The following is a 25,946-nucleotide window of genomic DNA, read 5'->3' as shown; positions in this document are numbered from 1 at the left end:
TCGCTGCTGTGTATCTCCAGGCCTCCAAATGTTCAAGTAGTGGGGCAGAACTTGCTCTACCCTGGTTGCTCTGTTTGTCTATAGTCCAAAGGGACAGCGTTGTTCATTCTTTTAGAAACCAGTATCAGGAGGTGGGCAATATTTTGGTTCCTTCCTCCTCCATACGCCATGTTAACTACCACTGAAACAGTCCCGGTAGTTACGGTCCCTCATCATTGTTCCTACACATGGAAGTAACAGTTTCAAACCAAGCCTATTCACTGTGTGTTCTGGAGAAAGCAAACCTATTTGCTCCGTTATCTATGTATTTCTCCTATCTGTGAACGGGCTTAGTAAAAGGAATATGGGTAGTAAAATCATGCGGCTCTCTTTGCAGTGGCACAGTTGGGTGAAAACGGATGAGGGAAGACTTAGGGGCGGCTCCACATGATTCTGGGATAATACTAGACGGCAGTTTCCTTACCCTCAGCACTAGGCAACCCTAGGACAAACCAGCTTGAGAGATGGAACAATACCTGCCCGGAGCACACCAGGTTAAGGTACTGGAAGCTCCGTTTGTTCTACGCTACAGCTCCCCTTTCTCACTCTCACTGTCACTCATTTCTTGAAACGAAGCTCCAAGAACCAGATGAGTTTCAGTGGTAGACAAGGCAGCATAAGCACTAGGGTTCCATCCGCCCAGTTTTATTGGGAGTGAGGGCACTGTAATGCTATCCATGGGAGCCCAGTGGCTCTTCCCATACCAATCCTTCTTCATAGTTGAGCCAGGGAAGGGAGGGCCACAGACCCTTTTCTCAGGCAGGGTCACACCACCACCCTCAGCAGGACCTACCAACAAGGCCTTGTTTCCTTTAGCTCAGCATTTGGCACTTAAGGAAAAGAGAGCAACAAAGGCAACGTCAGGCTGACAAGCCCAGACTCATCAGGACACCCACTCAGCCAACTGCTTTAGTGCCGCTTCATCTTCATCCGCTTTGGGAGCTTTGGAGACAAGGACACCCAGAGAAAAGGAAAGTGTTAAGGTCTCAGCAACTTCCAACCACCCCCTCCCGTAACACTAGGGACCTGCTGAATGCTCTCTCCCAGCAAAGGACCTAAGGGTATGGTCTTGCTTGCTGGGCTGCTGCTAATTCCCACAGCACCTTTGTGCAAATCAGAGGGTGCTCATTTCTCCCAGCATTTGCATCCCTAAACCAGGATACATGGTTTGTGGAGTGAAGTGGATCTCAGTCCCCATGCCCCTTCAGCCAGGTACCCTTATGCAGTTAACAACCTATGCAACTGTAGCAGCAACCCTCTCTGCCTGGATCCTTTGAGGCAGGATGGATGAGGAGTAATTTTCCCCCTGTCTATCCCACCCTCTCAAGTCCTTGAGATGACAGAAGAGCCCTGGGTACCTGGCTCTGCAGGCGGATGTGTAGCAGGTACACTGGGCAGTGCGACCGGGGGCTCCTCCTCCTCGTCACCCACGTGTAACAACTCTCGGGCCAATTCCTCCTGCTCCAGCTCCTCCAGCTCCTCCAACAGCTCATCCTGGATGTGGGAGGACAAGACCACTCAGAACAAAGGAAAATTCTGTTTCCAAAACCATACTTTTGGAGTTCCCCCCAAACCTGCCCCACAATTCTCTTGGGCATTCCTTCTGACTGGTCCCGTGCCTTCAACATTCCCTGACCCCTCTCGCCCAATCACCTCATCCACGTCATCTCCAAAGCCCACAGGCCGAGAAATGGCATCTGAGATCTGCTGGGCCACCTCCTGTTGTTCTGTGATGTCAGCCATCAGTTCATCCACCTTGTCAATGTCCCTGAGAATAAGATACACAGCCCAGAAATCAGGTGACAATCCCCTTCACTTTTTAATCTCACATGAATGACGTCCTTCCTGCCTGTGGCTTCAGGCTGACAAATCCATGGCTACCAGGTAAAAGAGACCCCTGGAAAAGTATAGAGACAAACTTGGGCTGAGAAATGACATGAAGCCACAATGGGGAAGACTGGTTGCTCTCTCTGAAGGGTCTTTAAAAATGAGAAAAATTGGGACTTCCCTGGTGATTCAGTGGTTAAGATTCCATACTCCCACTGCTGGGGGCCCAGGTTCAATCCCTGGTTGGGGAACTAAGATCCCACAGTTGCTCGTCACAACCAAAAAGGGAAAAAAAAAAAAAAAAGGAAAATCATCTTTCCTCCCTAGAATGTCCCAGCCAGCAGAGGTCATCTTGTAGTAAGCAAGAAGGCTGACAGAGGTCTCGCCGTCACAGGTATCTCTACTCTCAGTTCACATCTGGAGAGGTTTTAAGATTCACAGCACAAAACCAAGCTGCTCTCCCCAGTGCCTAGGCCCCCTCCTCCCCTCCCCCCATACCCACATGTCCTGGTAGGCCTTCTTCAAGCCTTGGGCAGCAAGCTCCATGGTACGAAGCACTTCTGCATTGGTGGTGGCATTCTCAATGGCCTCACGCTGAAACTCCAGGGTGGATAATGTCCCGTCGGTTTGTGCCAGCTGCTGTTCCAACCTTTTCTTCCTCCGCAAAGCCTGTAGGGCAGCTGATCCAGCCCACACCCTGAACATCAGAGCCAGAAGCGCTTGCTTCCCCCTGGGCCCTCCCTGGTGGCACCTTTCCCTCCCCCATTACCTCTCTTGTTCTTGGTCCCATGCTTCTTGGCGGTTTGTAGCTCCTGTTCAATCTTCTGCTCCAGAAATTCCTGTTTCTTGATCAATATCTTCTCCGTCTCCTTCAGTTTCTGTATTGCCTCTTCAGGGGTTGGCCCCTTCTCCTTCTTTCCTGGAATTCAATGGAGCAGCCCACATTGTGTGAAGGAAAAATATTAGCCACTGATTGTGGAGTGCATGGTATGTGCCAGGCACTTAATAGTGTTGTTAATCCCCAAACGACTTTCTACAATGAAATGTACCAACTCCAGTTTACAAATGTGAAAACAGGCACAAAGAGGTTAACATTTTGATCTAAAATCACAACTGCTGTATAAGAGACTGCAAGGAACTGAAATGAGACAGCATGAATTTCAAAGCTAGGATCCTTTTGCTATTCCTAACTACATTTCAAGTCATTTCCAATCTTTTTTTATTTTTTAATAGACTGTTTTTTTTAGAACAGTTTTGGGTTTACAGCAAACTGAGCAAGTGGAAGGTACAAAGATTTCCCATGTGCCGCCGGCACCCACACATGCATAACCTCCTCATTATCTCGTTCCCCACCAGAGTTCAATCATATTTTATAATCACTGTTCCACTTGTCATCCTAGAAGATACTCAAGGTCCTGACTCCACAGCATCAAATTGAACAGAGCATGGAGGCTAAAGAAAAAAATCTGATCTCAATTTTTCCCTTTATCTTCTGTACTTTTAACAGACTTATTTAAAAAAAAAAAGCTGAAGGCCTGAGCCTGCTTAAGATCCTTCCATACTCTGCACAGAATAAAATCCAAAAAAGGTTTTTTAACAAGATACACAGGGTCCTTCACACACACACGCACACCCACCCATACTCAGAGGTCAGAACTTTTCCCTAAATATACCACACTTTTACCTGCCTCTGTTTTGCACAGTTACCTCTTCCTAGAGAACCTCAACCACCCTTCCACCCCCCACCCCCCACCCCCCGCTTGGCATACTTCTAGACTCCGGATCACCATCTGCCACCCTGATTCTTCTGTGTGCCCCTGGCTTTCGGGAAAATCTCCATTACGGAGTTGCCACACCACACTGTAAATGCCAGATTTTGCCTGTCTCCCCCACCTCAGAGGAGCTCAAGAGGGCTAGCTTTCTTGGGAAGCACCAGTGTTTTGGAAAGGACTGGTTGCCAAGAAACTCGTCCCAAAAGCCTCAACAGTGGGAGCCAGCACAGTAGCCACGCCCTCCACTCGCGCCCCCTCCGGGGCCTCGGGCTCTTCCCTCGCGAGGAAGGCAGCTGGAACCGCGCACGCTCACAAGCTGCGGTGCTGGCTCGGGAGAAGGCCGGGTTATCGGGGTTTTCCAGACAGCGTCTCCGGCTCTCCCCGCCTCCAGCCCCCTGCGGCCCGCACCTCCCGGGGGCCAGTCTCGCCCGGGCTCACCCCTCCCGAACAGCCGGCCAAGCCCACTCATCGCGACCCTCGCCTCTCCCGCCTCCGCCCCACGGTATCCCGACCGCTTCCGCCTTGCTCAGGGAAGGTGCCGTACGCATCACTCCGAGACCGGCCTCGGCCAATCCCTCCTTAGGGCACCGCGGCGACATCATCAACAGGCGCCAGTGAGACCACTGCTATCACGTGAGCCAACACACCAGCCCCAAACCCACGCGCTCCTCTCAAAGCGGCCGCTTCGTTTCCCGCTGTATAAAAAGGCCGCCCCACTCCAACCCGCGAACAAACTGTTTCCTGGAAGGAAATGTGGCAGGGTAATGCACCCTACTACTTGGGGCCAGTGGAAGAGTTTTTTTATGCCCTTGACAGAGCTCGGGAGAGGGGTGGGAATGGGGAGAGCACAAGGAGATCACAGTAGGTTTGCCACAAGTTTATAAAGCGGCACCAGTGCCTCACAGTCTGGTCTTTGCACCTCCGGATGGCCCACCCCAGGTCAAAACAGAAACAACCCACACAGGATAAGATCTCTTCTGCCGCACACAAATACACTTTAATAATTTACAAATGCACCTGAAAATGCCCTCCTGATTTCCTTTCAGTTCTGTGCCTCAAATGACTGGACCTCAGAGTCCAGCCTGGGCCTTTGTGAATGCATCTAATCCTTGAGTTAGGGTTTGAAGGCTCATTCCATGCTGGACATGAATGCAGGTAACACCTAGAAAGAAAAGAAGCCGCATTTCATCAGGCCTTCGGGGCTCCCAGTTAGGACGCTCGCCTTTTTGGGCATCACCTGCATGCAAAATATCCTGTACATACCTATCAACCCTTTCCCTCTTAGGAAGCCTTTCTCCTCATTCCCCAAATGGCTAGCCTCACCACTTAGTACCCAGTTTGCTGACATCTACGATGTTCCTCTTCTCATCATCAAAGAAGATCATCTGGGAGAAAGGAACTCCGGTCTTCCGCTGCAACCTGTGCAAGACAGGGTGGGAGTGAGCACTCTGGCTTCTTAGCCCCTCCAGACTCCCTGGTCTTCTCTCCCTGCCTCACGACTTATCGCTTCGTACCTCTCAAAGTGCGTGACTTTGCTGCCTGGATAGATTTCCCGATGAACAAAGTATCTGACAAGGTCAAAGAGCTCCAGCAGCTGGTTGGCTCCTTCAACCTCACCTGTCCTACAAAAAGGTATAGTAGATGGGGAGAATGGAGGGCCAAGGCTTCAAGTGAAGTTACGTGTAACCAGGGGGAAATCAACTTCTTGTTTGTCCGGGATGGGCAAGCATCTTCCGTCCAGCTTCAATTCCATATCCTTCCTGTCTGACACGGGTACCACTGAGCCAATGTTTATTAAATTACAAAATGCACAGCAGAGGGTACAATTCGAAAACGTACAAATACTTGCAAATTTGCACAGCCTAAATTTTTGCAGCCAAAGGGTTACACGGAAGTCTCCTCCTGCACACATCTCTCAACATTAGACCGACTCAGTCCCTCTTCTTACCGTGAAGCGGCCGCAATGGGCACTCCCAGGCCCCGCAATCGTTCCAGGACCTCAGGCACCTCAGGGTACAGCTGGATGCTCTGGCCCCGCCTATCTCGTACAGTTCCATCACTGGAGAGGGCGAGAGTGCGCTCAGCTCCCGCGGAGCCCAGCCTGGCCCCAGGCCTCCCCAGCCCTGCCTCACCTGCTCTTGTGGAACGGGGGGTCTACGTGCGTGTCCACCCAGAACGGCCAGAGCGTGTAATCTGCGAGAGGAAGAAGGTGGGGGTGTCTCAGCCTGCGCTGGTGCAGGGCCACAAGAGCAGGTACTGGGGTTTGGAGAAATACTGTGCCTTACGAAACTTGCCCCAATCCGGTCCCTCACCTAGATCGAAGACTGCGAGTTTCGGAAGTCGCGCCATGACCGGTGCCCGCAGGCTGTGCGCACGGAGGCAGGCCTTGCTCTCACAGCTCGGTGGCCGCCGGCTGGCCTCAGAGAAACGGCGACTAGAGCGTCGCCAAGCCGAGCTGAGAAGGTCGGTCCCAAGACCGCACAAGGGCGCCCTCTCGTGGTGGAGGAGGGGAAGGACCTCAGCAAAGTACCATCGCTCCCATGACCCTCAGGTCTCTGCAAGGTATCTTCCCTTGTTTCTCCACCTCACCTAGGCTCACCATATTCTACTGAACTAGAGGAGCCAACGAAGGGAAGCCCTTTCTTCTAGTATCCCTCTCTCATTTTATCTCACCGAGACCTAAAGTGATCCATCATAGCTCATCACTCCTCATCCTATCTCAATATCAGCCTCTCATGGTATAGAAACCTGAGCCCTCAGCAATATTCCAGCCATAAAAAAATGTAGTGTTGATTAAGCTCTTGAGGGCTTTTCTTGAACCAGGCCCAAATGACCTGTAGCATCTCAATGGGAGAGAACTCACTCTCCTGGTTTCTAACACCTACATCAATAGTATGCTGAAAGATATTTAACAACCAGTTTGGGGGGAAGGACTGATTTGTATTGTCAATTTCTGTAAATACTCTGACCGTGGCCAATTTCAAGCTACCAACATGAAGTCAGTTAATATGGGGCTGGGAAAGATGCCAGCGATTAACTCTGGCACAAGTAACAGTTGGCTCTGGCACACTCCTGAGTATATACACTTACAGTTTGAGAATTCCTCCAAGGGTGCATTCCTGTCCATTGTCACAGTCCTTCAGCCTGGTGTAACTGGGTGTGCACCGGGTCCGTTCTGGGTTTTTTTTTACCACACCCAAAACTAAGATCCGACTGGTTCTGTGGGATCTTAGTTCCCCAACCAGGGCCTGAACTCTAGCCCTTAGCAGTGAAAGCACGGAATCCTAACCACTGAACCACTGGGGAATTCCCTGGGTCCACTTTGATTTCAGTCACATTTGTGCAATAGAAGAAAGATTCCAGGAGGTCAAGAAATATTTTATTGAGAACCAGGGACACAGCCATAAGAGAGCGAAGCACACAGGACTGCAAACTAAAACCCAGTAGCCAGCAAGGGCCCTCTGGGCCAGGAACACTGCCTCCTGGGGTCCTCACAGTCTCCCACCAGCAGACACACAAGACTGGGCAGCCAGGGGAGCGGGGAGTGGTTCTGGTGTCCCACAGAGGGAGAGGATATACGATGCCTCATTATGAGTGACAGGGCAGGGAGGTCAAGCGGAGCGGAGTCCATCACTGCCTAAGACCACCCCCTCCTCTCAGAGCCAACACCAGGTGGAGGACTGAGCCACCTAGTATCTTGTAGTCAGCTGCCGTCTTCTCATCATTCCTACAGGAAGAGGCAAAAACAGGAAAACAAGTTGTTAGCAACACCCTTTAGAGTGGCACTCTTGACCTGGGTTTCATGGATCTCTGGAGATCTATGAGTGCATATGAGAAAATAAATTACATCTTTTATGTTTTTACTAACCCCCAACTGTAACTTGATATTTCTTTCAATTTTGAACACAGACAAAAGCCCACAGAGGAATTAGCAATATAGGTAACCTGTTAACAAGAGAAATTAGAGATATTTTCAGACTTCCCTGGTGGCTCAGTGGCAGAGAATCAACCTGCCAGTGCAGGAGACAGAGGTTCAATCCCTGATCTGGAAAGATCCCACATGCTGAGAAGCAGCTAAACCCATGTACCACAGCTGTTGAGCCTGTGCCCTAGATCCCGGGAGCTGAGACTACTGAAGCCCACACGCCCTGCAGCTGGTGCTCTGCAACAAGAGAAGTCACGGCATTGAGAACCCCACGCGCTTCAACTAGAGCAAAGCCAGCGCCGCAAAGACCTAGCATAGCCAAAAAAAAAAATCCCATCACCATACCTTCATTTCCATTCCATACTTACATCTGTTTACCACTGTAGATGAGCCGCTGCTGCTGTGGTGGAATCCCCTCTTTCTCCTCCACACGCTCCTTAATTCGTTCCACCTTTAGGGGTACAAGTAGTCAGGGGCTGCTCAGGGGGAGGGACCATGGAAGTGGAAAGAACAAGAGCTATGCAGATCGCATGAGAGCAAAAGGACTAATTTCATCAGCATACCCAGGCAAAGGCACATGTAGGGAGATAGGCTTGGAGAGGTACTGGGCATACACTACCTTGTCCGTGGGTTCAATGTCAATCTCAATCTCCTTTCCGGTCAGCGTCTGAAATAGGCAAGGCTTTCATAAGTCTTATAGTTCAGTATACAATTTGTCTCCTAGGTAAAACATCCTGGCCTAGCCTTGGGGGATTGACTCCCTCCTGAGAAATGCACATTCTCAGCAAAGTTGATTTGAAGTGTCAGGAGTATTTGCTCAGACCCAATTTCAGACATTTTTAGGCTGTGAACAACTTTGACAGGGGAAGAGTCTGTAAACCATTTGACCTCTTAATCTCACAGGTCATCTCATTCCCCACCCAATTAGAATCCATGAGAATACTATAACTCCTTTGGATAAGACAGCAATGAGAGTTGACCTAAGGAGAGTATTCCTTTGAAAAGGACCTTGTTTTATGTACTAATGCTAGAAATTAACACTCAGATAATTCAAAGCATTCTCAAGGACACTAGAGATCACCTCTGACCAGCTTTTTAAGCAATACTAGAACTCAACATTCTATTCTCCTGTATCTTCTCCAGATTTTCACCTGAATCCTAAAATTGCAGCTCTGGTCTTCTTGACTTATTCCATAGGCTAAGGGTTGCTGATACCCAAAACACAACCATACACTTACAAATGCTGTGCTTCATCCAATCTTATCTCCCATCCATTCTTGCTCTTAAAGCGCCACCTGCATCAGTCTACAGTAATCTAGACTACAAATGGACAGTCTAATTTAGGGACATTTTCTTTGCTTCTACTGTTTTCCTTGTTGCCATCCCCTCTTCCAATCTTTCTCAAACCTTCAAGGGACCCTTTAAGATTGATGACTTGTCACCAATGCACTTTATTTTTTTTTTAATTTTTTTTTTTTACCAATGCACTTTAATAGATATTACAGCTAGTTGTTTTAAGTGTCAAACTCTCCAATTTACACTCCAACTTCCTAAAGGACAGAGACTGTTCAATCTTCCCAGTCTAAGCACAAAGTATGGTGTTTGACATATAAGCAGTCGATAAATATTAATGGAAAGGCTAAATACACTGTTGGCTCAGACGGTAAAGCGTCTGCCTACAATGCGGGAGACCCAGGTTCAATCCCTGGGTCAGGAAGATCTCCTGGAGAAGGAAATGGCAACCCACTCCAGTATTCTTGCCCGGAAAATCCCATGGACGGAGGACCCTGGTAGGCCACAGTCCTTGGGGTCACAGAGAGTCAGACACGACTGAGCGACTTCACTCACTAAATACACTGAAGATCATGTTATGATCACAGCCAACACTTACTAGACACTTTCTAAGAGTCAGAAACTATGCCAAGTGTCTTGCATGCATCAATACATTTAATCCTTGCAAGTGACGAGATATGTACTATTCCTATAACCATTTATAGATCAGGAAAATGGGGTTTGGACAGGTTAAAAAGCAAGCCTATGATGTCAAAAGCAGAGTGTGGACCCAAATGCAAATTCTCTGGCCCCAGAACCAGAGCTTCTCGCTCCATATTCAGCACTGCCTGAGTCTGGCTGATCTGGCACATGCTTGCAAGCCGCATCTGACTCTGCGACCCCGTGGACTGTGGCCCGTCAGGCTCCTCCGTCCATGGGATTCTCCAGGCAAGAGTACTGGAGTGGGTGCCGTTTCCTTCTCCAGGGGCTCTTCCTGACCCAGGGATCGAACCTGCATCTCCAGCTCCTTCCTTGGCAGGTGGATTCTTTACCACTGAGCCACCTGGGAAGCCCAGGTGATCTAGTATTGGGACTCAATGTACACTCCTGTGGCAGATCACAAAATAACATGGTTCCCACTTATGGGACCAGCATGAAGAAATTACATAGGACCTAATTTCTCAACTATGAGAATGGCAAAAAAAAAAAAAAAAAAAAAAAGGCAGGAGTAACTCCCTTGGATTGACCTGCTTGGATGCAAAATAATACATTACAATAGTGATTCTCAAGTTTCCACCCCAACCCAAGCTGGTCTATATGAAAATTCAATAGTCTCTGTCAAAATGAGAAAATTAATGACAGCAGTGAGATTTTCATGAAGCTAAGTATGTGCGTGCCTTCTCGATCATGTCTGACTCTTTGTGACCCCATGGACGGTAGCCCGCCACACTCCTCTGATTTTCTGCAAAAATACAGGAGCGGGTTGCCATTTCCTACTCCAGAGAACCTTCCCAACCCAGGGATCGAGCCTGTGTCTCTTGCATCTCCTGCACTGGCAGGTGGATTCTTTACTACTGTGCCACCTGGGAAGCCCTGAAACTAAATATATTCAGCTGTTAAAATGTCCTTTTATGAAATGACAGTGACAATATATGGTATTTTTTTTTTAGGCTCTTTCCTGACCAAATGAAAAGTATACAATTCTGTGTTGTCCACAAATATTTCACTTTATTGTTCTTAATACTTTAAGTACAAAGACTCTTTAACCAGACAATTCTATTTCTAGGTAACTAACCTAAGGGAAAAACTTGAAATTTTAGTTCATATTCAAAAGAGGAACATTTAAAATATACTGTAACACCTTTCATAAAAGCAAAACACTAGAAATAGCCTAATGCCTATTAAAAAGAAAACAAACTATGGTACACCCATAGAATGATATATTTATTATGCAACAGCTTATACACAGACATGGAAAGATCTAAAAGAATATACGATTAGTATCACTTTCTACATGTAGCTATATACATACATACCTAAAAAGGATTAAAAGTATACATATCTCTTACAATGATTATCCTTGAGGAGAGGAGTAGGACTGAGCAGAGGGTTTACCAAACCTAACTCTCCCTTTATCTGTACTATTTACATTTCTAATAAAAATATATTCCTTTATCATATGGACATTAATAAATATTCATTCTGATTTAATAACAACAATTTTTAAAGAGTACAAGAAACTCTGACAGGAGGCCTAGAACTACCCTCCCAAGAGCTGAATGCTTGGGCTTTACAATGTTTGAAAAAATTACCGGTTTATAAATTCTAAAAGTCTAGGACTGGTTTTCTTGTTTCTGAGATTGACTACAAAAGCCCATGAATGTATCCAGACAGCATTCTGGCATATGGCATCCCAGCAACAACACTTCTCGGACAATAATATGTCCAAAAATATATCTGTGACAATGGACTGCTGCTGCTGCTGCTGCTGCTGAGTCGCTTCAGTCGTGTCCAACTCTGTGTGACCCCATAGACAGCAGCCCACCAGGCTCCACTGCCCCTGGGATTCTCCAGGCAAGAACACTGGAGTGGGTGGCCATTTCCTTCTCCAGTGCATGCAAGTGAAACGTGAAAGTGAAGTCGCTCAGTCGTGTCCGAATGAGCGACCCCATGGACGGCAGCCTACCAGGCTCCTCCGTCCATGGGATTTTCCAGGCAAAAGTATTGGAGTGGGTTGCCATTATGGACTGCAACCTTTTGAAACTGCAAAACTAGAAACAGCATCTAAATACCATACCATTGAAGGTTAAATAAATTATGGTTCAGACACAGGGGGAAAATCAGACTCCTCAAACTGGGTTTAGACTAATAGTATAATTCTAATTTTGTAAATAAATAAATCAACACGTGTATTTATACGCTTTCAAAAAGGTTTGAAAGGATATACATATCAGTGCTTTTATCTTGAGTTGTGAGATTATGTCTGACTTAAATTACTTTCTTTGTGCTTTTCTGTATTTTCCATTTTGTAAAAACCATGAACACACTGGGATGAAAAAAAAATTAAAACAATGTCCTTGATGAGAGTAAAGTAGCACTGTCTACTAGAGATAGAAACTTAGTAACAGCCACATATACAATATTAAATATTCTAGTAGCCACATTTTTTAAAGGTGCAATTTAAATATTCTGAAACCCAATATATGCAAATTATTAATATATTTTATTCTTTTTTCTAACTAAATCTTCAAAATCCTGTGTGCATTTCATACTTATAGCACACTTCAATTCAGATGGTAAGTTTTCATCTGAAATACTTGATCCATATTTAAACTTCATAATTTACAGTTGATGAAACTTCCCTGGTGGTCCAGTGGTTAATCCATCTTGCAATGCAGGGGATCAGGGTTCGATCCCTGGTAGGGGAACTAAGACCCCACATGCCGAGGAGCAACTAAGCCAGAGTGCCACAACTACTGAGCCGGAGTCCATGTGCCCCAACAAAAGATCCCACATGATGCAACCAAGACCCAATGCAGCCACATAAGTATTAAAAAGATTTTTAAAACTTCATAATTTACAGTTGAAAAAGATTTACATTACCAACTTGTTCCAAACAAGTTAAAAGTTTTCCCAAGGGCTGAATAAAGTTTTAGTTCTTATATTTAACTAAAATGAAATACAAATAAAATAAATAACTGAAATAAAACTTCAATTCCTCAGTCTCACTGGCCACATTTCAAGTGCTTGATAGCCCAAGAGGGCTAATGGGCACTGTGCTGGACACGGCTCAAGCATTCCAGCTTACATAGGAAGTAACAATAAAACCAGAATATCCCCATTTTGTAAACTCCAGTGAAATAATAGATCTAGGCAACTACTAACATCACGGAGCAAAACCAACCTGACAGAAGTAAATGTCACAAAACCACCCATGAATTACTCTCACATGAACAGACAGGACTAACTGAGCCTCTAGATCTTATTATCAATTAACAGGAAATAAAGAGGGAAGAAATATATTAAAAGACAACATGGGGATGTAGTCAGCAAAATCCAAAATATAGGAAACTCTATGGGACCAATAATCTAGGTTATTCAACAAGAAAAAAATGAGGGAAATGGAGAATTACAAGTTTAAAGAGGCCTAAAATACTTATCAACCAAGCACAACGTATGAATTTTAATTGGATCCAGATTCAAACAAATTGTGAAAAATAAATATGACAATGATAGAAGTTATCATTGATTTTTTAGTTGTAATAATTATGGTTATGTTAGGAAAAAAATTCTTCTTTACAGATAAATACTGAAATATGTACAAATAATACATGCTACACATCTGGGATTTGCTTCTTAAAATATCAAGTAACAAAAGTGGTGAATATAAATAAAGTAGGATTGGCCATGAGATGATATTTTTGAAGCTGCGTATAGGGTGCTTTGCGCTTCCCCGGTGGCTCAGTGGTAAAGAATCCGCCTGCCAATACAGGAGACGTGGGTTTGATCCCTGGGTCTGATCCTTGGGTTAGGAAGATGCCCTGGAGAAGGAAATGGCAACACACTCCAGTATTCTTGACTAGGAAATCCCATGGACCTAGAGGAGCCTGGTGGGCTATAGTCCATGGGATTACAAAAGAGCTGGATATGACTTAGTGACTAAACAACAACATAGGGTGCATTATTCCTTCTCTTTGCTGTTGTATATGTTTGAAATTGTCCATAAATTAAAACTGTTTAAAACTGAACAGTTTTAAAAGATCATGTCATACTGGGTTTCTTCCCTCAAATCTGATCATTGTGACCTGGGAATATATCCAATGGTATTCAACTGGTCTATGATGAACCTAAACTTAACATTCTGCTCTAAGCACTAGAGGGGATACAAAAGAAATTAAGTGACTCAGCCTCTGTCAACAATCTTTTTCAAGTGAAGATTTACAATCAACAGACAATGAGACATACAATTAATAAACCAACATACAAGGAAATGCCATACTGATTATTACCGTCCAAAAACAAAGTGCAGTGACAAAGTGCTGTGGTGAGCGAAGACCAACAGAGATTAATTTAAACCTGACTGAGGTAACATTTCACTCCCACTGTAACAGCTAAAATAAAGATGGGTTCAGAGCAGCTAGAATGCTTACTCATGGCAGGTGGAGATGTAAAATGGTGCCACATTTTGGAGAACTGTTTGGCAGTTTCTTTTAAAGTTATACATGACCCAGTAATTCCATTCCTTGGTATTTATCCAAAGGAAATGAAAATATGTGGTTTAGTTGCTAAGTCATGTCCAACTCTTGTGACCCCATGGACTGCAGCCTGCCAAGCTCCTCTGTCCATGGGATTCTCCAGGCAAGAATACTGAAGTGGGTTGCCATTTCCTTCTCCAGGGGATCTATCTTCCTGACCCAGGATTCGAACCCAAGTCTCCTGCATTGCAGGCGGATTCTTTACTGACTGAGCTATAAGCTGTAAGTCATTATTCAAATATTAAAAAACAATGACCTTTAAACTGCTGCTTGGCCTCAATCCTTAGCTAAGAGGTAGTTCAGAAGGGCTGAAGATGTTAGTGGCTACTATGCGTGGTAAATACAGTAAGGAGCAGATGCAGTAACGACAGACTTAGCAGTTAAAAAAAGAAGTTTCACGTTGCACTGCACCACTTGTTAGTTTTTGTCCCTCCGTCTTAAGGCACAAAGGAGGAAACTGCAAGGTAGGGCTAATGAGGGTTAGGAATTAGTGAAGAACCATGGGAGGCGGGATGGAGATCGCGTACTAGGGTACTGATAACCTGCCTCAGTCAAGCCTAGTCCAGGATGCTGGCTCAGAAAGGTAGGTGCTAACTGAACACGCTCCCACCTTTGGTTCCTGAAGGAAGGCTGAGATATTACATCTTGGCAACAACTAGCCAAGGCTTACAGTCTAGTTTCTGGGAGGCCCCAGTTCCCTACGCTAACCCTTTTTATGCTGTGCTGTGCTGTGCTCGGAGTAGCCTACGTTAGGGGCTGGGAGAAGCGGGTAACTTGGGGATGAAGGATGGAGAACAGAGCTCATTCCAAGAAACCGAGATATAAGAAGGCCAGGATGTTACTAGGCCTTCTCTATGACCGCGGGGGTGCGTAAAACCAGCGAGACTTCGGACAAAGGCGGCCCTGAAGTAAAAGCAGGTACGTAAGAGTCCCCTGACGGGGCCAGCCCCCTGCTCTCAAAGTCCTCTTGGGCCTCCCCCCTACCTCCCATCACCCCTCGCGCGAAGCCCCGAAGCTGTCAACCCCCTCCATGCTCGGGAAAGGCGTGGTTTTCCTTCCCGGTTTCTCCCTTAAGGCACAGCGGCCAGCCCAGTACCACTGCGTCTCGGCAAGGCTGGTGGTGCTCCCACCTTCACTTTAATTAGCATCTTCTTCTCAGTTTGGGGCTGCACACAGACAAATTGCTGCTTCTGCCGCTGCAGTCGCCGATGCCTCTCCCCAGCACTCTGCCTGCAGGAATCACTTCTGCTTCCGGGTCACTGCCAGGCTCCACCCCTGCCTCGCACTCCTCCACCCCCTTTTTTCCAAGGGGTTTCGGAAAGGCTCAGGAATATTTCTGCGTTTCGTTTCGGTGGCGTAGTGAAAGAAAAAAAGAAAGTAAAAAGGCAGCCAGATTAGTCATAGCAGAGATGACAATTCTGAGAGTCCCCAGTGAGTTGGGCTAGTAATAAGCGGGCTCGGAACGAACTACTCCTCCCATCATGCCAGGGGGCAGCTCCGCGTGTCTTACTCTGGGAGTTGTAGTCCTCTGTCCCTCGGATCCGACGGCATCCTCAATGTGTGAACTGTTACCCAGAAGGCCTTGCACGGCTGCCGCCGAAGCCGGAATTCCTTGGTTGCTAGTGCTCTGCGGCAAATTAGCCCAACCTGTTATCCCACAAGGCTCAGCGGGGCTGCGCGAGGCTGTGGTTAAGCGAGAGAAGCGTTGGTCAACTGCCACCCGGATCACGGAGACAGGAAGTGAGTACCCCTATCCCGGAAGCTGATTTATGAGAAACCCACCACTTCTTGCTCCCAAATCTGCCCCTTACCCCAGACCGGTCTTTGTAAGGGTGGCAGAAAGAAGAGTGATGGGGTAAAGAATGCACCATTTTAGGGTCACTCACGACTCCATCCCAGTTCTCCCCAACAAATAGTACTATTTGTTGAAGACACCGAGAGAAAGTGAAACCGCATGGGTCTGAAGTGACATTCTTCAGGGACTGTACCTCAGTCAATGCCCAGATTTCCACTATTTAAGCTAGGAGAGAGATAAGCCACCCAGCTTTAACAGGACATTAAGACCTAAAGAGAAGCTGACTTAGCTACCCTCTCCCAGACTTTTCCTACCTTCCAACCCTCAGATTCATTGCTATCTTAAGGTCCCTGCCATGCCTCACATCGACAACGACGTCAAACTGGATTTCAAAGATGTCCTGTTGAGGCCCAAACGCAGTACCCTTAAGTCTCGAAGTGAGGTGAGCCTGCTTTCCTAGTTGCTCTTTCTTGATCCCAAGCTCCTTGGAGGGCCTGAACTGGGAAGGACTCCTGGCTTTTGCTCTCCTGCAGTACTTGTTTTTGGATGAGTGAAACGCTCGGTTTCCTGTTCGCATCTGCAGGTGGATCTCACAAGATCCTTTGCATTTCGGAACTCAAAGCAGATGTACACTGGGATCCCCATTATTGCTGCCAATATGGATACTGTGGGCACCTTTGAGATGGCCAAGGTCCTCTGTAAGGTAGGACTTCCCTCATGCCCCTTCCTCATGGTGTTTTGTGGGCTGACTGCAGAGGTATCTGCATCCCTACTCCCATCCCAGGTCAGCTCTGGCAATTAACAGTCAGAATGCTTGATTTACTGCTTTCTGCAATAGTACTAAGGCCTCTTTATCTGATAACTTTAAATGGCCATCTGACTTTCAAAGCTTAGATTCAAAGCTAAGTTTTGTACCCATTTTAACAAAACTTCCCTTTTCTCCTGTCCAGCGTTTTAAACATCCTGCCAATTTTTCCCACGACCCAGATCACCCTCTACAAACCACATGCATCTCTCTTTACACTACTGTTAGGATACTCAGCATTCACTGTTTTAGTCCAGAAACTAAATATAGTTTGAGCATTCAAAAATTCCCAACTAGAAAATCCTAGAGAGAAGAAATTTAGTTTCTTTCATGCCTACTATTTTTTTTTTTTTTTTAACCTTCCTTTTAAGTCCTAGGTTCCTGGGTGTTCTGGGATGTGCCCAAAATGGAATGTTTTTCTTATACAGGTTATTGCTTGTTTTCAAAATGGAAGATGCTGCTCCTGTCAGTTATATTACTTGCTTCTATACTTGTAGCTGAGAAGTGGATAGTTACTTTGGGTATCCTGAGTGTATATGTATACACTCCTCTGGTTATCCATGTAGCCCTGGTTGATGGATTCTGCTGCTGCTTGTGGCTCTGTTATCCTTAAGGACTTCGACTCCCTTTCTGTTTCTGATTGCTATAAGTCTTTCTGGAATATCTGCTGTCATTTCTTGGAGGTTCATAGTTATGCAGCTTTAGTACCATATTACTGTTGCCATTCACTATCTGCTTAGCAATCCCACTGTTGCCCGTTGTCCACCTGGCCTATCCAGTAGAGTTAAGAAGGAATGGTGAATCTGACTTCAGTGTTAACAGATGTCCTATAACATATGGACATTGCTGGGACTTTCTTGATGCTTTATGTTGAGACTGGATTTTTGTTTCTGCTGATGAACGCTTAAGAAGTCAGATTTTAGAGATACAGGCATCTCAGTAATAATTAAAAGGTTGGATGCAAGCAAGGACCTTTTGCTAGATCTCTAGCTTGGTATGTAATTGGACGTATTTATCATGCCACCCTATGCCAAGATATCTCCCAGGTGTGATGACTTTCTAGAGTGATTTTTCTTTGTTGGTGGCATTGTTCTGAGAAAGCAGAATTCAGTAGCAGCTTTAGCTGGGTAGTGTTGATGATCTCTGAGTATAGCATGTGCACTTCCTTACTGCTGACTAATGCATGACTCCCTTGCATCTATCAGTTGCAAGATTTGTGCTTTCTCAACTGCTGTCTTGTTTATTCGAATGTCTGCACTTTTAAAGCACAAACAGCAGCATTCACAGTGGCCTTTGTATTGGGATGTTGTCTGCAATTTTTTGAGCTAGGGAACATAAGTCTGATGAGTCATTCTAGCCTTGAACTTGGTTAACTGAAACAGGCTGAAACAGACTTTTCAGGCTGGTCCATGACTTAAGAAAATCCATCCATTACTTTTTTTTGGGGGGGCGGGGGTGCTATTTGTTGAAGCATGTGGGACCAGGGATCGAACCCACCCCCTGCATGGGAAGTGAGTCTTAACCCCTGGACCACGGGGAAAGTCCCTTTTGTCCATTACTTTAGCGGACATGGAGAAAGGGTAGTACCTTATCGGCTGTTAACCTTAAGGCCTTACCTTTTTTGATTTTGTGAGCATTTAGGCTCACTGAATTACTGCTGATAAATGGAACAGAAAATACCAAAAATAGGTTAGTTCTATACTAGGTTGTCATAGGAGGAGGAGCTGAGTCAGTGCAGGCTGACACTCTCTGTCCAGCCTTTTCATGGTTCTCTCTTGTCTGCTGCTTATCCCACTGCACCCACAGCTTGTCCTTGTCACCTGTTAAGTCAAGCACTACACGCGCTGGCAGGTGAAATCCAATCCAGATGACTTAGTGCTTTGGTGGGAGTGTTGGGCAAGTACTAGCTTATGTGGAAAAGCACGATTGCATTTGTAGGGAGAATAATAGTGGAACTGAGGTCTCAGTTCAACCACTGACATCTTCAAGTTGCTTTTTCCAGACTTCAGTCCTTTTGTCCCTCAGATAGGATAATATAAAGGTCTGTTTCCAGAGAAAGCAGTTCTAACAAGTTCTTTCTTTTTTAACGCTTTTTCTTCTCCCCAGTTCTCCCTCTTCACTGCTGTCCATAAACACTACAGCCTCGAGCAGTGGAAAGAGTTTGCTAGCCAGAATCCTGACTGTCTTGAGGTAACACTGGCCCTCCCTTCATCCCTTCCTTAGCCCAGTCTTCCGAGAATCCCTTTTGCTTGTCTTCCAACCCTGACCTCCCCACTCCCGTTATTGCCTCTGACATGCTCATGGCCCTGTTTCTCTCACAGCATCTGGCTGCCAGCTCAGGCACAGGCTCTTCAGACTTTGAGCAGCTGGAACAGATCCTGGACGCTATTCCCCAGGTGAAGTATGTATGCCTGGACGTGGCCAATGGCTACTCTGAACACTTTGTTGAATTTGTGAAGGATGTGCGGAAGCGCTTCCCTGAACACACCATCATGGTATGTCTGTTGCCCTCTGGTGGGTCCATGCCTCTCCTTCTCCACTCTTCCTGCCACTCTATTTTGTTATCAGTTCCTTTCTCCTCTGCTGCATTTCCCAGTCCACTTAATCATGGCACTGGGTGGTTATCCACGCTTCCCCGTTTTAGATGTTTGTTTACTGGCCAGTGCTGTTGTCTCTGACCCTTGATACACGGTCTTGTAAATCCAGTACCCGATGTCACTCACCAAACCACAATGGAACACTTATGCATTGCACATATCTCTGGTACATACACACCTGCCCAAACACATGGACAGACACAAGTCTTACATTAAAGGGGTTACATGAAATGCAGCTTTATTTTTTTACAAGCTTAGGGGAGTGATGACAAGGCCTTGTTTTCTTCACAGCATTGTGGGGTCTCTCTGTCCTATTCATCAAAAGCAAATACAGCTGGGTAGGTGGGTACTTAGCCTACATTACCAAGTCCTCCCACTCCCCCTGAAGTCAGAGAGGTTTCATGACATAGCAGCTTAAGCACAGGATGCGTTTGGGTGTCTTGGTGGGGAGGGAGATAAATCTGTAAATCTGGTGTGAGCTTATTCCAGCTGGACCCCCACTTTACCCCAGTATAACACTGACACTGGCCACGCACCCCCTGACCTCAGCTTGGGAAGCAGGGTCCTTTGAAGTGAGTGGCTCATCTAAAAGGGGAACCCAGGGACTCTTCTTTGTAATAATGCTGGAAGCACGTGGCCTTCTCTCTTTCTGACCCTGAGAATGCTGTTTTGATGGTTCTGTCCCAGGCAGGGAATGTGGTAACAGGAGAAATGGTGGAAGAGCTGATCCTCTCTGGGGCTGACATCATCAAAGTGGGAATTGGACCGGGTAAGCTGGTTCACTGGGGGCACTGGTCACCCCTCCGGTGGCCGACACCTGTGGAGAATTTCATCCTCATTCTTGTCACATTCTTCTCAGGCTCCGTGTGTACCACCCGGAAGAAAACCGGAGTCGGGTATCCACAGCTAAGTGCAGTGATGGAGTGTGCAGATGCTGCTCATGGCCTCAAAGGCCACATCATTTCCGTAAGGACAAGGGCAGGGTAGGGTATGAAGCTGCCAAACATCTGGGTTCTCACCCATGTCTGGAGGTTCTGGTAGAGTTTGGATCAGGGTTCCTGGGTCCCTGTCAGCACTGAGCTGGGCCGCTGGGACCTCCTAGAGGGCTTGGGGCATCCGTGCCGTCTCTTCACAGTGCTCCTTACTTTGCAGGATGGAGGTTGCAGCTGTCCTGGGGATGTGGCCAAGGCTTTCGGTAAGGAGGGCACATAAGGAGGATCCTGTAGAAGAGGATGAGTCACCTCTGAGGGTCTAGGATCAGGCTGCTGCTGCTGCTGCTGCTGCTGCTAAGTCACTTTAGTCGTGTCCGACTCTGCAACCCCACAGACGGCAGCCCACCAGGCTCCCCCGTCCCTGGGATTCTCCGGGCAAGAACACTGGAGTGGGTTGAGGATCAGGCTAGGGAAGTCCAAGAAAGCTGTTCTTTTATAATATGACTAGGGACCCAGAAGTCTATGGTGTCACCTGGGGCAGGCCAGCAGGGGACATCCTGAAACTCTAAATACAGACTCTCCAAATGTGGGCCAGGACCATCTGCACCATCGCCTGGACTGCTGGATGGAGTAGAGGCCCGAGCCCCAGAGCACATCCACAGGATCTAGCTCTGGGGAGTAAGGCTGCAGATCTGTACTTTCCAGCTTCCTGGGTTATCCCTAGTCACACTGAAGTGGGAGACCTTTGCTCTTGAGACACTTGAAGTGAGTCTTGTTTGGCTGGGCACAGTAAAAAGAGGTGACCAGAAGACGGCAAAAGCAGCAAAAAGCAGAGAGCAGAAGCCTGGCAGAGACTCTTTTTGAAATTCTTGGAAAAGTCAGGCCTACTGAGGAAGTCAGGGCAGAGCAGGCCTGTGCGCTTGGGTTATGGGCCAGCTAAGGAAACAAAACCAGGAAGATGCCAGAATCATTGTCAGGCCTGAAAACTTGGTGTGAGTTGCTTCTGAGGGTGACAGTTTGGGCACCTGGGCCAGTTTCATCTCTTACCCTCTCGCTGGTGCTGGCAGGGGCAGGGGCTGACTTCGTGATGCTGGGCGGCATGCTGGCTGGGCACAGTGAGTCAGGTGGTGAGCTCATCGAGAGGAATGGCAGGAAGTACAAGCTCTTCTACGGCATGAGTTCCGAAATGGCCATGAAGAAGTATGCCGGGGGTGTGGCTGAGTACAGGTAGGTGTGGTGGCCAGAGGCCAAGGGTTCTTGGAAAGCATGACTTTCCAACAAGGGTGATGGCAGAACTCACAGTTGCTGGGAGATGGATAGTACAGTTCTTGGAAGAAAAGTGATGAACAGGGAAGGACTAAATGCTAGAGACCAGGGTAAGGAATCCAGCAAGAAAAGGTAAGAAAGCTTTTCTTCCTCTAAGGGCCTCAGAAGGAAAGACAGTGGAGGTGCCCTTTAAAGGGGATGTGGAACATACCATCCGAGACATTCTTGGAGGCATCCGCTCCACCTGCACTTACGTGGGAGCAGCTAAGCTGAAGGAGCTGAGCCGGAGAACTACCTTCATCCGTGTCACCCAGCAGGTGAATCCAATCTTCAGTGACGAGAGCTAGACCTGAGCAGTTCTGCCCTCCCAGGGCTCTAGCATCTACGACAGGGCTCCCACGTGGGCCCCTCTCTCATCCCAGCTACTGAGGCTATTACTTGGTCACTTCCTATCCTCCTGATGGCTCCTGCAGTAATTCTGTACTTCTCTATTTGCACATGCAAAATGCCAAGGGCACTCAGTGGGGAGGAAGCAAGGCAGGCAGGCTGAGAAAAGGAAGTTGAGAGAATCAAGTGGGAATCTGGGGACCCAGCATTCTGAAGATGATTAAAAAGAAGAGAGGCTGATTCATACATAAATGTTTTATGTGGCCTTGGTTCTGGTAGAGGTAGGCTTTTAGAATCATGTTATGTTAATCAGATTCATTAAATAGACCTTTGAATATCTACAAAGCGTGGAAGTATTTACATACTTTAAATACCTCAATAAAGAGAGATCCCAATGACTTTGAGATTCTGGGGTTTTCTGCATAAGGCTGGCATCTGGGTGCTACCCCAGGGCAAGTGGAGTCGGCACTGACCCAGTAGAGTCAGGGACAGTGAGTACCCTTCCCATGAAACATCTCCATTCTAGAGCCACTACCCCCAAGGAACCTGGCAGCATGAGAATTTACAAAGTATATTCTGGCATCAGACCACAGAGTATTTTCAGAAGAGCAAAAGGAAATTTTTCTTCCAGGCTCTCAGCCCTGGTAATTGGGCATGTCTGAACAATACTCTCCAAGGGAAGTAAAATGGCAAAAGGATCCGCTTCCAGCCCCAGAGAGGCTGGTTGTGTTTCTAAAGAATGACCTACCCTGACCTTAGAGAAGGCTTCATTCGCCTTCCTTGCATCAAGACTGTTTTAACAAATCCAAAATTTAATTATCAAACATTACAAACTTCAGCATTATAGTCAGGCAACCCAAGCCCAGGCTTCCACTTTATCCCCACTAAACTGTATGAGAGAAAGGAAACAGGCAGAATCTCGTGGGCATTTCAGTCTTATCACAGGAGTCTAGAACTGTCTGTACAGCCAGGGAAGGGGATAGACACAGTGCTGGGGCCAGAAGAGGGTAGGTATTCACAGAAGGTGGGGATCAGGGTGTCAAACTTTGTCTTCTGATAGTTTTCCAGAGATTCCTGCAGAGAAGGGAGCAGGGAGATCCTATCATCATTGAAACATGCCCTGAGCCCTCCATATCCTACAGCATGTCACTTTCTGTCTTGTTCTGCCCACCCATCCCCTTCCCAGCTTTCCTACTCACTCTTCCTTCCCTCTGGCCATCTTCTTCCTCGTCAGAGTCCAAAACCAGGTCCCCTATGGTAATGTCAGAGCTGTACAGAGATGGAGGACACACTGTAGGGAGGAAAGCAGAGTCCAGGTACTCTCCTCAGTGAACACAGATCCTCAGGAGTCCCCAGGAGAGAAGGCTGTTTGATCTGGTTCTGACTCAGGATACCTACCTGACTTCCTAGGAGGTGATAATGAGAGTCTTAGTGGTTCCATGTGGCAGTCCATGTGGCAGTTCCTGAGGTGGGAGCAAGCAAAGACAGGGTGAAAGGAAAGCGGGCAGGGCACGTGCTGCTAGTAGGGAGAAGCAGCTGTTCTACTCACTCCTTTTGCTCCGAGGCAGATGAGTCAGTTGGATTCTCCTTCAGAGCTCTTCCCCCTAGGGTCTTGGATGGACTCCTAGACTTCCCGGTGGAGGGTGCCCTGGTGCCCACAGCACCTGCTGGATCTGCTGTGTGTGTGCCGTCTTTGCTCTTCCCAGGCTTAGATATGACCTGGGCTGGTGAACCCACATCCCTGAAGGGGAGCAGCATGACTGTGGGGCGCTCCTTACGGCCTCTGCTAGCGGGTGCCCACTGGGACTGGATTCTTCGCCGGCCTAGAGGGGCCAGATTGAAATGATGGCCGGTCAGAGGTTCCGGATGCTTCCTCGAGGCTGGTCCCTGAGGAAGCAGTGGGCCAGGAGAGGCTTTTGGCAGAGGGTCGTGGAGTGCTGGTCTTGGTTGCTGAGGAGGACTCTCTTCTGAGGGCTCTGTTGTGTTCACTGAATCAGCAGCAGAGCACTCTGAAGAAGAAAACAAGGCTCCTTAAAAAGCTAAAACTCTAACACATCCACTCAGTTTGGTTTCTTATACCTCAGGCCCATGTAACCCTTCCAGTGGGCTGTCTCAAAAGGTCTCAAGCTAAACACTCCACCCCCTAAATTCTTAGTTCTCCCACATGGTCCTGGTACCTGGAAGTGGCCACCCCATGTCCACGCCATACTGGCTCAAGACAAAAGAAGAAGTAATAGAAACTCCAGGCTGCATCCAGCTCAGCACATCCTGAAGCTGTGAAAAGGGAGAGAGTTATGAAGACCACAGGCCCCACCCGCCACCCCAGCATTCTGTCCTTATGTGTTTTGCCCCAACAAAACCTGCTGTGCCTGCAGCGTAGGCAGTGCTTTTTCCAGCTGACACAAATATTCAAAAAACAGCTTTTCCATGGCTGCCAGAAAAGTTTCCCCATACTCTTGTTCAAGTTCCTGCAGGAGGAAAAGCAGCAGGTCAGAGAGGGCTAGAGCCAACAGCTACACCACTGCTTCCAAAGCAGCCAGTCCTACCTGCAGCTTCGAAGCCAAGTCAACAGGGGCTTCTGCCAGCTGCTTCACCTGCTGGCAAAAGGTTTCCTGGGCCTCCGATATCTTCCTCAGATCCTGCTTTGTCTGTCGAGGGTAAGGAAGGCAAACGGGTAAGGGGCACCAGGATTCAGTGACCAGGATGAGGAGCAACTCTGCTGCATCAGGTGTTAACCGGGGTAGGACTCGCTTCAAGGGTTACTCACGATTTTGGGGTCCCGCACTACAGGTCCAGACTCTGGGAAGTGGTGATGTAGGGCATTTAGAACCTGGGCCCAAGACCGGCCCTGCAGGATGAGCTCCACCACCAACTGTGGAGGGTACTGAGCTCAGAATGCCCACGTCGAAGCAAATTGCCCTTTTCCTACCGGTTCCATCCCCAAGCAGTCGGCCCCTATCCCCTCTACCAGGTCCTACTGGTTCCAATACCTTGGCCTTTAGGCCCATACACAGGCGTTCATGATGCCGGTAGCGAACCAAGCCAGGGGCAGCATCGCGCAGGTATCGCAGAAACTCCAATACTCGGGGAAAATGCTCCACGCAGCGTCCGCGAATGACTCGCCAGCTGGCAGCTGCTACAAAGCGAATAGCAGCGGGACCGGCCCCCGGGGGTGTGGCCATGGCAGGTGGACTCCACCCCAGGGGCCGTCTCTTTGGGTTCCTACCTCCTCGGCGCGGCTTCTCGACTCCTCCCAGGGGCGGGGTTTCCGGTGGCCTTCACTGGCTCCGCTATTTCAAGTCTGCAACGGATACTTGGCTATCCCACTCTGCGCCTCCCAAGGACCACCAGAATCCTGGGGTTTCTCTCCAACTCGGGATGGAGCCCGAATGGAGAAGCTGGCCAGCTCCACTGGCCCTAGACCGCTCTGCCTGAAACGCCACCGCTGTCTCAAACCCGAAGGCTACCTCGCTTCCGGCTCTGCGACCACTTCTCCTACCCGGGAAAAGGGTGGTAGTGGCGAACCAATGGGCCGCCAGACAGGGGCTACGTGACGTCGCGTCACAAGGCCACGCCCGGGCAGATCCGGCGCCGCTGCTGGTCCCCGCCCTCGCTTCCGCGCACTTCCGACAGCTTCGGGGTGGCGGGGACCGCGCGTCTGGGCTCCGCCCCCAACCGGTGCATTATTTCGTGGAGCCTGTAGAGAAAGCGCTTCGTTCTTTGAAGACTTGCCTTTCTAGTCGGTAAAGGGAGGTTCGTGCCACTTTCCCTCTCCATCGTCTTCAGCCTCTCAAATCCGATTCCTTAAATCTCAGCGCCCATACCAGTGTCTGCAAAGCCTTCCCCTGGTGGTGCGCGGCTTCCAGTAAGAGTTCGGCTCTTTTTACAGAACAGGAGAGGGCGCCCGCCCTTAAAAAATAAAATACAAAGTTTGAAAAAATACGTCAGATTGTTAACTTTTTTCTAGATGTTGAGACTTTAGGCAATTTTGTTTGTTCTTCTGTGTTTGATATATTTTTTAAAGGCGTGTAGTGCTAAAAATAATAACATAGATTTCCGTTTTGGAATTCTGTT

The 25,946-nt window shown here is 47.8% G+C and overlaps 5 protein-coding genes across 26 annotated transcripts; 1 reads left to right on the top strand and 4 right to left on the bottom strand.

Annotated features, from left to right (window-relative positions):
- Positions 1 to 668: 668 nt before the first annotated feature.
- On the bottom strand, positions 669 to 4,166 carry CHMP4A (charged multivesicular body protein 4A). Its single transcript, XM_027971599.3, has 6 exons — positions 4,077 to 4,166; positions 2,636 to 2,785; positions 2,369 to 2,546; positions 1,693 to 1,807; positions 1,398 to 1,533; positions 669 to 981 (listed from the first exon to the last, which is right to left on the bottom strand). The coding sequence occupies exons 1-6, from the start codon at positions 4,105 to 4,107 to the stop codon at positions 923 to 925; spliced, it is 669 nt and encodes a 222-aa protein (XP_027827400.1). The 5' UTR covers positions 4,108 to 4,166; the 3' UTR covers positions 669 to 922.
- Positions 2,672 to 6,074, bottom strand: MDP1 (magnesium dependent phosphatase 1). 4 transcript variants are annotated; one of them, XR_001434898.4, is made up of 7 exons: positions 5,951 to 6,074; positions 5,771 to 5,831; positions 5,587 to 5,697; positions 5,153 to 5,260; positions 4,972 to 5,057; positions 4,656 to 4,800; positions 2,672 to 2,785 (listed from the first exon to the last, which is right to left on the bottom strand). XR_001434898.4 is itself a non-coding variant. In XM_060418934.1 (7 exons), the coding sequence occupies exons 1-7, from the start codon at positions 5,985 to 5,987 to the stop codon at positions 2,738 to 2,740; spliced, it is 606 nt and encodes a 201-aa protein (XP_060274917.1). In that variant the 5' UTR covers positions 5,988 to 6,074; the 3' UTR covers positions 2,672 to 2,737. The 4 variants fall into 4 exon arrangements, 2 of the variants coding, with proteins under 2 accessions (XP_060274917.1, XP_004010355.1); XM_060418934.1 differs by having other exon boundaries at positions 4,962 to 5,057; XM_004010306.6 differs by lacking the exon at positions 2,672 to 2,785 and having other exon boundaries at positions 4,501 to 4,800.
- A 921-nt stretch (positions 6,075 to 6,995) lies between these two features.
- NEDD8 (NEDD8 ubiquitin like modifier) lies at positions 6,996 to 15,340 on the bottom strand. Its single transcript, XM_004010305.4, has 4 exons — positions 15,221 to 15,340; positions 8,183 to 8,230; positions 7,932 to 8,014; positions 6,996 to 7,365 (listed from the first exon to the last, which is right to left on the bottom strand). Exons 1-4 carry the CDS (start codon positions 15,236 to 15,238, stop codon positions 7,269 to 7,271), a joined length of 246 nt encoding a protein of 81 aa, XP_004010354.1. The 5' UTR covers positions 15,239 to 15,340; the 3' UTR covers positions 6,996 to 7,268.
- A 324-nt stretch (positions 15,341 to 15,664) lies between these two features.
- On the top strand, positions 15,665 to 22,270 carry GMPR2 (guanosine monophosphate reductase 2). Of its 3 annotated transcripts, none has more exons than XM_004010302.5 (10): positions 15,665 to 15,830; positions 16,232 to 16,327; positions 16,469 to 16,588; positions 18,797 to 18,880; positions 19,012 to 19,185; positions 19,975 to 20,056; positions 20,147 to 20,253; positions 20,440 to 20,482; positions 21,287 to 21,446; positions 21,643 to 22,270. In XM_004010302.5, exons 2-10 carry the CDS (start codon positions 16,241 to 16,243, stop codon positions 21,830 to 21,832), a joined length of 1,047 nt encoding a protein of 348 aa, XP_004010351.1. In that variant the 5' UTR covers positions 15,665 to 15,830; positions 16,232 to 16,240; the 3' UTR covers positions 21,833 to 22,270. The 3 variants fall into 3 exon arrangements, with proteins under 3 accessions (XP_004010351.1, XP_012036331.1, XP_042108864.1); XM_012180941.4 differs by having other exon boundaries at positions 16,214 to 16,327; XM_042252930.1 differs by lacking the exons at positions 15,665 to 15,830; positions 16,232 to 16,327; positions 16,469 to 16,588 and adding an exon at positions 17,082 to 17,201.
- TINF2 (TERF1 interacting nuclear factor 2) lies at positions 19,495 to 25,390 on the bottom strand. 17 transcript variants are annotated; one of them, XR_009601428.1, is made up of 11 exons: positions 24,863 to 25,390; positions 24,640 to 24,744; positions 24,419 to 24,520; positions 24,233 to 24,340; positions 24,050 to 24,146; positions 23,422 to 23,881; positions 23,271 to 23,335; positions 23,072 to 23,163; positions 21,267 to 22,946; positions 20,307 to 21,155; positions 19,495 to 20,104 (listed from the first exon to the last, which is right to left on the bottom strand). XR_009601428.1 is itself a non-coding variant. In XM_042252927.1 (11 exons), the coding sequence occupies exons 2-10, from the start codon at positions 24,878 to 24,880 to the stop codon at positions 20,337 to 20,339; spliced, it is 1,218 nt and encodes a 405-aa protein (XP_042108861.1). In that variant the 5' UTR covers positions 24,881 to 25,008; positions 25,099 to 25,390; the 3' UTR covers positions 19,495 to 20,104; positions 20,307 to 20,336. The 17 variants fall into 17 exon arrangements, 9 of the variants coding, with proteins under 9 accessions (XP_042108861.1, XP_060274911.1, XP_012036332.1 ...); XR_009601430.1 differs by having other exon boundaries at positions 19,495 to 21,155; positions 24,863 to 25,008; positions 25,099 to 25,390; XR_009601429.1 differs by having other exon boundaries at positions 20,307 to 22,946; positions 24,863 to 25,173; positions 25,340 to 25,390.
- Positions 25,391 to 25,946: the final 556 nt, after the last annotated feature.

The sequence above is a fragment of the Ovis aries genome, chromosome 7, assembly GCF_016772045.2.
Source record: "Ovis aries strain OAR_USU_Benz2616 breed Rambouillet chromosome 7, ARS-UI_Ramb_v3.0, whole genome shotgun sequence".
In the NCBI taxonomy this organism is placed as follows: domain Eukaryota; kingdom Metazoa; phylum Chordata; class Mammalia; order Artiodactyla; family Bovidae; genus Ovis; species Ovis aries.
This window is presented reverse-complemented; position numbering and strand designations above follow the sequence as displayed.